Raw genomic sequence first — 14,172 nt, forward strand, 5'->3', positions numbered from 1 at the left:
CAACCAGGATTTGGTCTTTATTCAGTAAAGATTCTTATAGTACATTTTGCCCGAGTAGGGTGTTAACTTGAAATTTTGGCCAACTTCTAATTTACGTAATTGTATCTTGCATACTGAAATTCCCCTTGCAGTTTTCAGCTAGATATGGTATTTGTCACTTTTCTGCTAAAATACAGCTGAAGTATGCAATACATCACAAACATATGAAGTCACAAAGAAGTTCTGACATTTGTTTTAAATACATTTTAGTTGTGTAAAATGTGAACTGTTCTGGTAAGTATCAACTGAGAGAGGGGCCAATTTGCAATTATTTTGATCCAGCTCCAACATAACTATGGAATTGGACCATAAGTTTAAAAAAATAAAAAATAAAATAAAATACAAGCAGTGTTTTCAAATTTACACTGCGATCTTCAGAGATAAATTATATATACCATCAATTTAACAGAATCAAAGGAACAGTTCAAAACATCTCAAGACTGATTAAAGCTAAGCAATTAAATCCAACCAAATATCCCATAAATAATAGCTTCTTTTATCAAACTTTTTAAATCAAACTAAGGCAAGTTACTGGATTTGCAGTCAAACTGCAATAGTGCAATATGGTAATGTTGCCAGCAATTAATTATATTTATAGCTGAGCAGACACTTAATTTATGCACACATGGATGCACAAGGATTCCTTCAGACTATACACTCAAAGGTTAGACAACTTTTGCAATATATTCATATCCTCTAAAAAGATGAAAAACAAAATAAAATTCCTTTTGTCCTTATGTTATTTAACTCTCTGAAATCTGCATGGCCTCTTTATGACTTTATCACACACCCCTGCCTCCCCATTCCACTTGCCTACTACATAGGCAAACAAGGTGAAAAGGTCTATTGTAATGTGGTGCATGAAGCATATCAGAGTTTTAACACAATACTCACCTGGTAAGCTCTATTTATTTGGTTTGCTGCCCAACCAGCATACTTCATATTATCTTTTTTCATTTTTGCACTTGCCTTGGAATTGGAAGCAATATGGCTGGCAGACTAGAAAGAAAACAAGAAACAAAAACAAATCAGCAATAGAATCTTGCAAAATAAACCTGAATACTGAACACACATGGAACATGATGAAACAGTGCAACAGGAAAAATGTGGGCACAGGTATTAAAATAAAACACATTAAAGCAAAAACTACAATACATTTTAAGTTAACGGTTTTCAATAACAAAATAAACAAGTAAGAAATTGGACGTTGTGGTTCTGCTAGTCTCTCTCTCTCTCTCTTGTTCAAGGTAGGCGCAGCAGTGAACTTTTAATATCTCTGCAAACAGCAGTTCCCCATGCCACTTGGCAAAACACTTTTGAGAGGCAGGGCAATGTCTAAATCAGTTTGTCTATTGCATAGGGATCTGCTGTTCAAAGACAAACTCAAACGTTCATGATGCGCTCGCAAGCCCTGAGGTGCGTCGAAAGCAGCTCTCTGGATTCCAACCGAAGGCCTGAATGTTCATGAATATCATGCTATTTAAGTTACAAGTTCTAAAACACAAAATGTAAGAACAACTTCAAAAGAAGAATTGCTGTTAACATGCACAAAGCAGGCATGATCTTGTTTCCAGAAAATGCTGACATTTGGACGGTGCATCCTTACTGCTGGTTCTATGGAAACTTTTATTTGATATGGCAGCATTACAGAACCTCAAATCTTGTCAACAGGTAGTAAAAAGCAAGTGTCACCACAGACCTTGAGAGGGAAAAGGTTTCATCTGCAGTTTCAAAAGATAAGTCATTATGTGATCCTCTATACTGACAGCAATAAAAAAAATGCTTTAATCGTTAAGTATCCCTATTATAAATTCTATAGCATTGCTGTTTAAGTGACATTAGAAGGAATTTGTAGCACTATTATAAAAAGTGTGTAAGTTGGAAATCAGCACTTCAAATACTGTACTGAGAATCCTTTACTTAATGCCTTTTTTTTAGAAAGCTTTGTCACTACAGCAGCTGTATGCACATCATCTGTTCTTAGCACAACAGAACAAGAATACAAATGGTGGTTCACCCCAGAGTACATTTGGTGATAAACTTGGTTCTTTAAGTTGAATGCAAAAGAGGGCCTCCCCACCCCCAAGAAGGTTTAAGGTTTTTCCAATTATAGTCTTGCGTTTATCTCCCAAGAACTTAGCGTCAAGAAGGCAACCTCAGTGCTGTTGCTTCTCTGTGGTCCTCATGCCCAGTTCCCTAACAGGACATTCAGAAGGAGGAAGAAAAGGAAGGATCATATATCATAGCTCCCATTCTTGACATGCAAGTAGAGCAGCAACCACATGAGAAGCCTGACCCACAACAAGTGGAAACAATATGTGTGGCTCTTGCAATGTAAGAGTATGGATGGAAATGTACAGTACTTGGGCATAGAATGAAATAGATCTGTGCACTTATGATATGATAGTTTAAGGACGGTTTTCTTGCACTGAAATTTTATCTGTATAGGAAATCATCATGCACAATGGAGAGAATAAGTCTTAGTGTCTCAGAATTCTTGAAGGTACCAAAATAAGGTCAGAAGAAAAAGGACGGAGGAGGAGGTGGAAGTACTTTGGCACGCACATACTCAGAACTTTTCATGCAGTAAAATAAGGTATATTTACGCTAAGAGTAAAAAAAACTTCACAAGTCTGTCTTTCTAACGCAGGCATCCCCAAACTTCGGCCCTCCAGATGTTTTGGACTACAGTTCCCATCTTCCCTGACCACTGGTCCTGTTAGCTAGGGATCATGGGAGTTGTAGGCCAAAACATCTGGAGAGCTGCGGATGCCTGCTCTAACAGATCCATTTTAAAGATCCTATTGAAAATTTGCAAGAAGCTCTAGAACAATTAAATTAGTAGGAATTTTTAGCTGCCTTAATGCTTCAGCTAAATACTTTTGTACTGTACTTGAAATAGAATTGCTAAATTAAATAACTGATTTAATACTTCAATGACACTAAGATGTGCTTGCCTATAATGATACGAAGAGAAAAGCTGCTTTATTTATTGGTGTTATATAAAGTTTGCTAAGGCTAGGAATAAATCAGCCAAACCCGACTTATGCATCACACCTGACATCACACTTGCATCAAGGAGCATGGCATATTTTTCTGTCTCAACTCAACTTACATAACTTTAAATATCAAATTGATTATTTTTTGGGAAATTAAATGCCTTCATACTCACCATATAAAGTCCAAATAATGCTCTCATGTTTCTGTTGTTCAGCTTCAACGCCTGTGCAAAATATTTTCTTGAGAGCTCAAGGTTTTCAAGCCCTCCTTGGGTATATTTAACCTATTTCAAATGTAAGATTGATGAGCAAGTTTACTTTAACATTATGAAAAGTTGTGCCACTTATATAATAAATCCCAGAAATGGAAACACGAGCTTTTCCTCTGAGAGTGAAAATAGTACCAGACTAATTCAGCTTGAAGAATGGAGTTAAAAGATGTAAGGGGTATTTGATGCTTAAGTGAACCATTAAAAAAAAACACCAGGATGACAATTATTGGAAAACAAAATGTCTGAGTACAACCAAATATGAGGATGCAAGCCAGTGGTACAAAAAAAGAATGTAGTAGAAGTCATGGGAGACAACAAGTGGGCAGACTGCAGGAACAACATGCCTTGCCAACTGGCCACTGAGCAAAGACAACTGCTCACTACCCAGACTGTCCTGAAATACTCACCTCTGCAAATTGCTGGCAATATAAGTGGTTGTGGGGGTTAGCCATCATGAGTTCCTCCAAGCAAAAGGCTGCCTTTGCATAACTGAAAAACAAAACCAGAAAATCACACCATTATTATTATTAGCGTATTATTATTATTATTAGTAGTAGTAGTAGTAGTAGTACTATCACCACTAGCGCAGTAACAGGAGCACAGCAATAGAGAAGTTTTTATACTAAAAGGTTTTTTTTCTTACAGAAGAGAAAGCAAAAGCACAGGTAGTGCAGTTTCTGCTTTATAATCTTCTGATGTTAATATGCAAAGAGGGACTCACAAACCTCACTCACAAGCAAGACACATGGCTCCAGGGCCCATCTGAGGCTCATTATCCCACGATATATGAGCTTTACCGGTCCCACTCCACACACTACAGCAGAAGAGGAGAAAACACTACACTCCTGAAACTTGTTCACACTTCTACTCTCTCCCCCTCCCCCCTGCTATGCAACACTTGAACCTACTATGTGTGGGACATTTTTCTTCTCATGACCATGTCTTCCAATATATAGGGCCATGTGGAGAAAGGTGAATATAATAATACGTGAGTAAAATAATTTACTTGCTGGGCGTAAATTGCTGAAATGTCCGGGAAAATCTGTATGTATGGCAATGGATGTCGGAATTGTAGATTTTGGTGAATTCCCTTAAAAATAGCTCAAAAACTTAATTTTGCAAAAAAACGAAATAATCCCAACAACTTTTGTGTCCAGATTTTCGCATTTTGAAATATGGCAACCCTATTTGCACCCCACCCATCTGACTGAAACTAGGCTGTGCAAGGACTCAGCCAGCGGTGATTCCTCCAATTGCAACACCTGGGAAAGGAGTGCATTTGCTGTGAAGCTGCTGCCAGCAATATCAATGCACGGATGATTTCACAAGAATATGACCAACAAGTGTTTCAAAGACATGCACCAGAAGACGTGTGGCAAACTGTAACTCGAAAATGGTTAGATCCAAGCCAGTTTTAGTATCCAGTCATTAATTATTGCTAAACATTTTCACCAGGGTAGCTAAGATCTGTGCCCTTCATTCCCCTAAGCCTTAGCTAAGGCAGAAGGTAAGAATGTGCACTCAGACACTATTGCACATTACCGCAGCAAATGCAAGCCCCAAACCCATATAATTGTGCTAATTAGTTATTATATTTCTAGTTATCTTTCAAACAATGGTTCCTATAGCACCTACATAAAGCTGAACAATTAAAAACCTTCAAAAGTGATGCTAAAATTCAAAATGATTACAAGAGCAAGCAGCAGTCAGGCTTACAAAGGCAACAGAAAAACACCACCTTTACTCTTAAAAGCAAGACCTCAGGCTGGCCTTCAAAAATTCATTTAAAAACAGAGCCACCACACAAAAAGCCTTGCTGTTTATTGAAGACAATCTGATATCAGATACTACCATGGTCTCTTGGTCTGGTGGATTGATTTGAAGCATGGATAGCCAACATTGTGCCTTCTAGATTTTGCTGGACTACAACCCCATCACTTCATTTGACAGGCCCTGGACAATCCCCCTCTGAAGAGGAAGGATGAGGTAAATACAAGTGGGAGGTGTTATTTCAAATGTCCAGGTCCCAAGTTTTAGGACTGGGAGCAAGTGCAGCTTGTAAATCACTGGAATATGATCAGACTGCCCAGGCCAGATTAAGAGTCTTGCAACCCCCGTTTGGTTCAGCTGCATTTTCCAGACTGTTTTCAAAGCTGATCTACATACAAATTATTGCAATAGTCTATGGACATATGCCAAAACCTTTGCTCATGCAGCCCACATCCTCTGACACCCAGGAATTCTATAATCTTAGCAACAGGTGAGTCACTAGTGCATAACAGATTTGTCCTTGGCACATTCTCTGCAGTTAGAAGGACACATTAACCAAGATCATTTAAAGACAAAGGGTGGTATTCAAATAAGTTTGATCCACAGTAGACCCACTGGAATTGATGAACATGATTTAAGTTAGGTCCACTAATTTCAACAGCTCTACTCTTGAGTAAAACTAAGCTGAACACTACCCAATCAAGCACAACGCTAGGTGTGGCTGAACCCATTTAAAATCAATTATCTTAAGCACACTTTACTCTTTGCTAAACTGTTGCTTTTCTGTGTAGAACATTTAGAAGCAAGACTTGGTAATTGCAGGACAAAACAGCACTTTCTATGAGATGGGAAGTATGCGTTCGTATTATTTGCTTTTTAACAGTGGTGGGAACTTGAAGTCCATGGGAAGAAAGCAAAAAAAGTGGGGGTGGGGTGCGGCACAATGCTAAACAGAAGCAAGTGTCAGAAAGAGAAATAATTGGTTCTGGCCTTGCGCACTGGCAGTATGTAGCTGAACAGATTATGGCCAAGCAAATGTGGCCCTCAACAGAAAAAAATCTGCCCACCCATGGTTTATTGTCATAAGTATAATTTACCAAAACAATATTTTGGATAGAAGTAAAGTGAGTTTTAATACAAATATAGATTTTAATGTGCTTGCATTAATAAGTTCTTATTTCGTTATTTTTTAAAGTCGCCTTTAATTTTATCCACCCTGCCTTCCCCCCCCTAATGTTTACAAACTTTGAAAATGTGTGTGTGTGTACACATTAGCCATTTTTTCTATGCGGGCTTTAGTAAAGGGAAGCTTCTGCCACAATAAAATTATTACTCTTTAAGGTTGTACAAGAGTCTGCTTTTCAGGCTGTAAGCAAACTAATATGGATTCCATACATTTTGCTGACTCTTAATTAAATAGAAAAGGTGGCATCCTACTTGGTCCTCAGTAGACCTACTGAAATCAATTAGTGACTTAATTGCCTCTTGATTTCCATGGGTCTACTCGGAGTATGACTTAAACTGAGACCACAAAGTTTATTATAGTACTAAATATTGCACAAAATATTAGGATGTTTGTTGCAGGACAATTTCTTGACACACATTGGAAGTATGAACACTAAAATTATCTATTAAATTCTACTGTCAAATAATTCATGTTATTTCTACTGTGAGAAACAGAGCTGTTTTTTGAAACCCAATGGAATGGCTGCCTTTTCTCCCGAGAATCTCATTATTTGCCTATTCTCTGAAAAGGAAGGAAGGAAATATTGTAGTACAATTTAGGCCTGGGCAGAAAAAATAAAGACGGAAGAAAACCACAATTATTTGCCATGGAATGAAGGTCAGAATTAATGCCGTGATATTAGAAAACGAACTAAGGCTTTGAGCTAATCCACTCACACTGGGATTTCCTCTTGTCACTAAAGCAATAAAAAGCTAACAAAAACATTAAATATCCAATAAGAAAGTTCCTCCAACACTCAACATTCCTGACTGCATGGTGTCTTTTACCCAGGAGAGCAAACACCCATTTTAAACTTTCCGATTTTGAAGAAAGCACTAGAGTAGACTTTCAAACCATATCATTAGTATGTTTCCTCGAAGAAAAAAAATGCCTAACCCTTACATGCAGTTCATGCATGCCACTTCTTAAATATAGAGCATTTGTACCTGCATGTAGCAAAACAATTTAAGTAATGTTGCTAACCTGTCGGCCCTAGCTGTCTGTAGCTGGTTTTCCCCCCTGACAAGTAGGTGAAATTTATTCCCATCACTATTAAAACAAACACAAAATCAATTTTCTGTCATTTAAATAAAAAAGAAAATAAAGGGACCTGACAGCCACAAAAGACTACTTATGTGTATATTGCTTATCCTACTAAAATGAAATTGTGAATTTCCCAACAGATGCCTTAGTTACTAGTTTCCTCCTTATACATAAAAAAACCCCACACCCTTAGCTTTTGTGAAGTAGGCTTTGCAAATAACTTACTCGTGTTCATTGATGTAAAGTTCTGCGAGTTCATGCCAGGCTTCTTGGTCACCAACAAATCTAAAAACAAAACAAAACATGGAGAATTCTGTAAAATGAACAGCATGGAAGAAAAAGTAGTAAATCAAATGTAAATTCCATTTTAATTAAAAAAGATTTATCAGAATAGCAAAACACAAGACGTATTCTTATAAAACACTCACTGTTCCAGATACTCATTCAACTCTCGGATGGCTTCTGCATTTTTCCCCTGGGCTTTTCGAATGGCAATCTTACGCTTTCTTGCTGTCTGTGGGTTGACATTAACAGAGGATTATGTGCTCATAATTCCCTGGGTTTTTGTGAAGCAGGCAGTTTGACTGTGCAAATTATTATCTCAATGCCGGAGGAATTCCACTGCAGAGCAACAGCTCGGCTGGAGTTTATAAATATACCCTATGACATCCTGCTGAGAGATTTAAGAACTTCTTGCTGTCACATTGCTAGGTTTTACTTTTCATGTGAAAACTGTATGGATCATTTCAGCCAAATAAGTGACTGTCCAGATTCCGATAATTACAAAGCAGCAGGGGATGCTAATCTTTAGGGGTCTGCCACCCTATCAGTTCATGTGCTCTGTGGCTCAGGGATATCCAGGCACCACAGATATTTCACTACAATTTCCCCCAGGTTTGAAAAAAAATATTCTATTTAAAGTAGCAATTACATAACTAAATAGATGTCTTGGTTTGCTGAAGCTGCCTCTGCCTGTTGTGAATGACAACAATGCTGTACGAAGGTTTTCTGACAGTACACAAAATTTTGTAACATTTCAGTTTCCCTATAACACAACTATTTCAACTTCAAGCTACCTGGCAGCTGTTTCATCAAATTAACAACTTCGTAATAGGGAAACAAAGAGTCACACCCTAAAACTTTAGTCTGGGAACATAAGCCATCAGGCAAATTACCGAGCCAACTGATCCAGCTTTTATAAAACCTGACTTCACTTACAGCCACAGAGCTGACAGTTCGTTACCATGAGAGGGGTTCTTTCTTTCCACCTCTGAATGCCATTCCTTCAGAAACACACAAGGAGGGCCTCCTCAAATGGTTTGGAATCAGACTTTCCAGCGGCTGCTGCTCTATTTGTAAACCACAGAATTCCCACACAACAGAAGCCATTCAGACCCCTAAGCCTCCTGCTAAGGGAAACCTTATATCCTTTTCTAGAGCACATGTATAAACTGATCATTATCTTGCACGAACTCCTAGCAGACATTTGATCACATCAGAGGACTACAAAGTTTGGTCGAGAGTGTGTAATACCAGGTTCTAAGGTCACCTGTATCATGCAGTAGATGGAATTCCTTGCTCTACAACCAAGCAACTTTCTTGAACTCCAGGAATTTTAATTGTTCAATACCACCCTTCGTTTGGCAGCCTCAATACCCTCAAAAATAAATTTAAAAAAACACCCCTTCAAAATATGTTTTGAGTACACTACAGCTAGATATCAATATATTAAAGTTATATTGTCCATTTGCATTAGATAGTGATATATTAAGTTATATTGTCTATACTGAAAGCCCATGTTATGTTCTTACTGAAGGTGCTTTTCTTTGAAACTTTGTGAAATTCTGAACTCTGTAGATCTTCTGTTGTTATAACTTAAAATACCTTTCTGTGCTTGCCCAACTGGTTTGCATATCACCAGTTTGAAGAGACTCCACAGTAATCAGGCATTTATTACACCCCTCTAAATGTGATGCCGTTCATCTCCTTCAACAACCCAAGTCAGATCATAGCCCCAAACACCTAGAGCCCTGACTGGTTATAAGTATATTCTCGCTCGCTCGCTCGCTCCCTACACACACACACACACACACACACACACACAAGCATAAAAGGTCTGATGTGAACTACACAGTTCAGTATTCTTTGCACAATCCACTACTTTAAAGAGAAAGCACACACTACTGTCCCTATATTATAGGACATACAAACTGCCAGTATTCAGACATCACAATAAATCACAGTTAACATTTGGTCATTCACGAGCCAATCACACCCACTTTACTCCTCCCCACTAATGCTGGGGAGAAACAAACCATAATCCCTTGCTTAGTGTTATGTCTGAACCTATAGCCAAGGTTTGTTCTTGGCTTACTGATGGTGGTTTGAAGTACAGGCTTTTTATCCTATTCCAGTAGTATAATGAATTTAGCTAAAACTGTTTGGAATACTTAATATGATATTTAGGTGATGCAACTTACTTAGCAGTCTTGCTCCAACCCCGACTGCCTATAGTCTTTTCAAGCAAAGTCAGTACTGTTTAACTCCAGCTCCACATTCATTTTTTAAACTTGCAGAAATGCTTGTGGATATCAAACCTGTCTATCATCTAATCATTCCAACAGAAACTATTATTTCTGTCCTACTATATATTCCATTACCTGTTGCATTAAATGTAGAACAAAATATATTTTAAAAAATAACCAGAAAAAGGAAACCCATTCATCTCTAATTGTATGACAACTGATTCATGGAATTGCCACCAGCGGAAAAGTATTTCGATAGTATTCTTCACTAGGTGGGTAGGAAAGTGAGAAAATGATTCACTTCAATAAGCTAGAATGTGTCTGTAAAAGTATTCGGAATTCATCTCAAAACAAGAGATTCTTGAGAACTAGTCTGACATACAAGAGGATTCCCCCTCCCCACCGCTTTTCATTCAAAATGTACTTCAGGACCTGGTCAAAATGTGTCTGCAACCAGATCCGTTTTGCTTGACCGTGCAGAACTGGTGACATAGAATTTCCCCCTATCCATTTCCCAGCATTCAGAACAAAACCCTACAGAGATTACTGGCTGGCTCTGTAAAGCCATCATTCTTAATGGAAAGATATAGGTCATCTTAAAGAAACACTTATGCTATAATTAGTATCAAGTGAGCCAAGGTGCTTTAGTATATCCCATATTTCTTTATTAAACAATGAACCATTCCAAACTATGCGTTTAAAAAAGGCCAATAATCCCCAATTTGGCTCAAGAACTAATCCTCCATTTGTCATGTTTCTTTAAAAAAAAAGCATTAAGTAGACTCAAAGTGAAGTGAGGATTTGAACATGTGTCAACTTCTGTATTTGATTAACAAGAGAAGCTGACACTAAATTTGGAACAAGCTTTTACCAGGAGGGGATTTTGAAGGTGATGAATTTCATGAGAAGGAACTCTGCTAGATTTTAGATTGAATTTAAAGGGGGAAAACACAAAACAAAGCAGAAAATATGTAAACCTGTAATCCTTAACATTGCTCATAACATTGCTTTTTAAAGTGAAGATTAAGTTTTTTATCCAAAGATGGAACACTGGATTCCTCTGGATCTCTGTAATGTTAAGGAACATACCATTATGGTGGGGTGAGGAATTTTTCACTTTGGACTCGATAGTTTCATGGCAAACCTCCAGGATGGGTGTACCTGTATTAAAAATAAGTGTGGCCAAAGGAAGAAAGTTCCTTGGCATGGAACACAGATCACACATGTACTTGCATGCATGATGATGGCATAGTAGTTCATAAAATCAAGATCAAAGAGCCCAACTCCAATGTAAAGCAGTACCATTGCACATCACAGCCACTGTTGGCGTCACTACACTGGTGGTTGTGGACTGATCAGTAAAAGTACATTTGCTTGACATTAACAGTGACAGGGTAGAGATTCCCTCCTGATAACTTGTATTTGTATGCTGTGAACTGCCCTGAGATTTTTGGATAAATGTCTTAATACAGACATTGACCATTTTAGGCGTATTGGAATAATTTTTGTTATACAGTTTGGACAATAATTCCGTGTTCAGCACCCACTGACCAGTATCTGTCCTGTGACCAACATTTGAAATAAAAAGCAAAAAAGTTCACCAAAGGAACATCAAAAAGCAACAGCTGAAACAGTCTACATTTTAACATACTCAGGATACAATACTAAAGTTTAATATGCATGTATATCTGAACCTAACACATATTTGATTCTGGACTTTTAAAAGATTATCAAACTTACTCCTCTTATTTGCTAAGTCCCCAACTATGAAATAACATACTTGTTTCATACATTAATGCCATTAATTAAGACAGGGGGAGTCTTAATATTATCTGTGAGATATATATATATATATATATATCTGTCCTCCTTGCTTTGTGAGAGAAACAAAGCAAAGAACATTTTGAAAGAGTATTATCTCCTTTTACTCAGAATCTTTATTATGCCTTAATTATAAAAAATATATTATACAAGTGCTTCTTCTTTATATGTTAATTGTTCCAAAAATGAATTTGTAAAGCAATGAGTTTGCAGAACATTGGAAAGCACAAGTGGAAAGCACAAGTGAGACCTGAATACTTCTCATTTTACTAGCATGTCAGAAAGCCAATGTTAGGCATAAAAAAAACCTGAAACACATCAGTATATGTAACACACAGTGCAAGGATTTCCACGTTTTGCTATAAATAATTGTTGTTGCTTATATTTGTTAAACGTTGAAAAACAAAATAATATCTCAATTTCATATAGTACCTTGGGTTAAAGACACCTGAACGGGTTACTTTTGGGTTTTGGCGCTCGTGCATGCACAGAAGCGCTAAATCACACTTTGTGCATGTGCAGAAGTGCCGAATCACGACCCGCGCGTGTGCAGACGCAGCGCGGCAGGTTGCGAACATTTCGGGTTGTGAATGTGCCTCCCGCAAGGATCACGTTCACAACCCGAGCGTCCACTGTAAATAAACATTTTAAAGGATTATCACCTCCTTTTTGTTGATCCATGCATTATGATGGATACACAATATTGAAAGATTTTCTCTAACTGAAATGACTGAAACTTTTTAGGGAGGTAGGAAGCAATGACTCGTTTCCAAAAGTTTAAAATCCATAATGGGAAACCAAAATGCTGCACTCATTTCCTCTCACTCAGTCAGTTTCTCCTGATATGATTGCCTTTCAGAACCCAACTTCATCTGCTTTTTTCCAGTGTCAGGATCACTTTTTGGAGAATGCAGTGAATTTTCAAACTGGAAATCTAAAAGACGCACATCAAGAGCTTGGAGGAAGAGATGAATTCCTTTCCAAGGATTCAACTGGCCGAGGCTAATGGAGTATAACAGAACCTGGACATACATAAGACATATTGCTCAAAACTGTTTTTTCACCACATGTCAAGGCTACATGATCCTTGCATAGCACCTGAACTATGACTTCCAAGTGGCTCATTTTTAATTTAGGGTTTTAAATGACCCTTCATATTAATTTGGAAACTGAAGTCTTACTTAAACAGCTCTTAACAAATGTTAAAATGTTTGCTCCCATCTTCATTTCATAGCTGTAAAATGCAATGATGACTGGCGCTAGGATGCACTTTGCTATTACAGTACATAACTTGGTTTACAACTCTCTGTACCCTAATGGAAAAAGCTGTTGGATATTAAAGTTGTTTTTAATCCTTGTGCAGCCCCTATCTTTCCTGTTTCAAACTGTCAGCTCCTGCAATGCATGATTTTTACATGACTTATGTGAACAAAATCTATGTTTCACTTGCCAAACAAGAGAAAATGTTTAATATATCTAAGCAACTCCATGTGTCAGCACACGAGAAGAGACTGCTTTAAGCTCAAGTTAGTGCCAAGACAAACTCAGCAATAGTTTCAGTTTAAAACCATGAAGCATTTATTTTCCTACAGCAGCCATATGTGCACATGGAAATAATTAACAGGTAGATGACATATAAACAACTCCAATACCTGACAATTTATCAAAACTTTCTACTTAAACTTCATTCTTTAGAATACAAAAATCGAACTGGCCAGTACCTAAAGAATAAAAATTTCCTCAATACTGTACAGATTTTAAGAAGGGTAAGAAATGCAAGTAATCAGATTTTCTAATATTTCAATATGTAATACCGGTAGTACTCTTTTCAGAATTAATGTCTGACAAATTTAGGATGCTTTTGGAAACAGTAAGAGGGGATTCATAGTCAATAGAAATAATATAAAAGTACAACGATGGGCGTGAAATGAACAGTGTCAATTTAAAAATGATCCCAGAAGGCATTATATCTTATTGTTTACTGGAGGCTTCATTGTCCATTAGATTTCTGTCACAACACATAGTATGAAAAAATTAATTTTCTACAACCTTGTAGCCTGCATGTGAATGTATTTCCGTATTACCTATCTTTCTAGACTATTAAAAAATCATGCTCTCTGTAGAAAGCAACTGGCATAATGCATGAATTCACATTAAACAATATTTTCTACTGGCCCCAGTATGACAACTACTCATATTAAAAATTCACTGAATGGAGTTTTGCTTTTCATCAAAATTACTACTTTTGGTTCACCATGTTCAGCTGGACTTGTTTCAAAAAGGCTACAAAACTGTCTGCAATTTGGATAATTTATTTTCAGCTAACAAAATTATTTAGATCCATTTTCCTCCCAAACCAATAAAGATTAAGACAAACGCTCAATGCGTAAAGTTCCAATTAACCCACTGTCTTTAATTTACACCTCCTTCCCTGCCTCAACTCAGAAAGAAAAAAAATATGGTTAGATAAAACTCAC

At 37.3% G+C, this 14,172-nt stretch overlaps 1 protein-coding gene across 1 annotated transcript in view; it reads right to left on the reverse strand.

The window, feature by feature from the left end:
• EMC2 (ER membrane protein complex subunit 2) overlaps positions 1-14,172 on the reverse strand; it is a 41,330-nt gene that overhangs the window by 5,440 nt on the left and 21,718 nt on the right. Inside the window, exons 6-10 of the mRNA XM_035125121.2 lie at positions 7,778-7,863; positions 7,575-7,634; positions 3,718-3,799; positions 3,212-3,322; positions 934-1,038 (exon numbers count right to left, since the gene is read on the reverse strand). Coding sequence (XP_034981012.1) covers positions 934-1,038; positions 3,212-3,322; positions 3,718-3,799; positions 7,575-7,634; positions 7,778-7,863 — 444 coding nt within the window. The remainder of the gene's footprint in view (positions 1-933; positions 1,039-3,211; positions 3,323-3,717; positions 3,800-7,574; positions 7,635-7,777; positions 7,864-14,172) is intronic.

The sequence above is a fragment of the Zootoca vivipara genome, chromosome 8, assembly GCF_963506605.1.
Source record: "Zootoca vivipara chromosome 8, rZooViv1.1, whole genome shotgun sequence".
Lineage (NCBI taxonomy): Eukaryota > Metazoa > Chordata > Lepidosauria > Squamata > Lacertidae > Zootoca > Zootoca vivipara.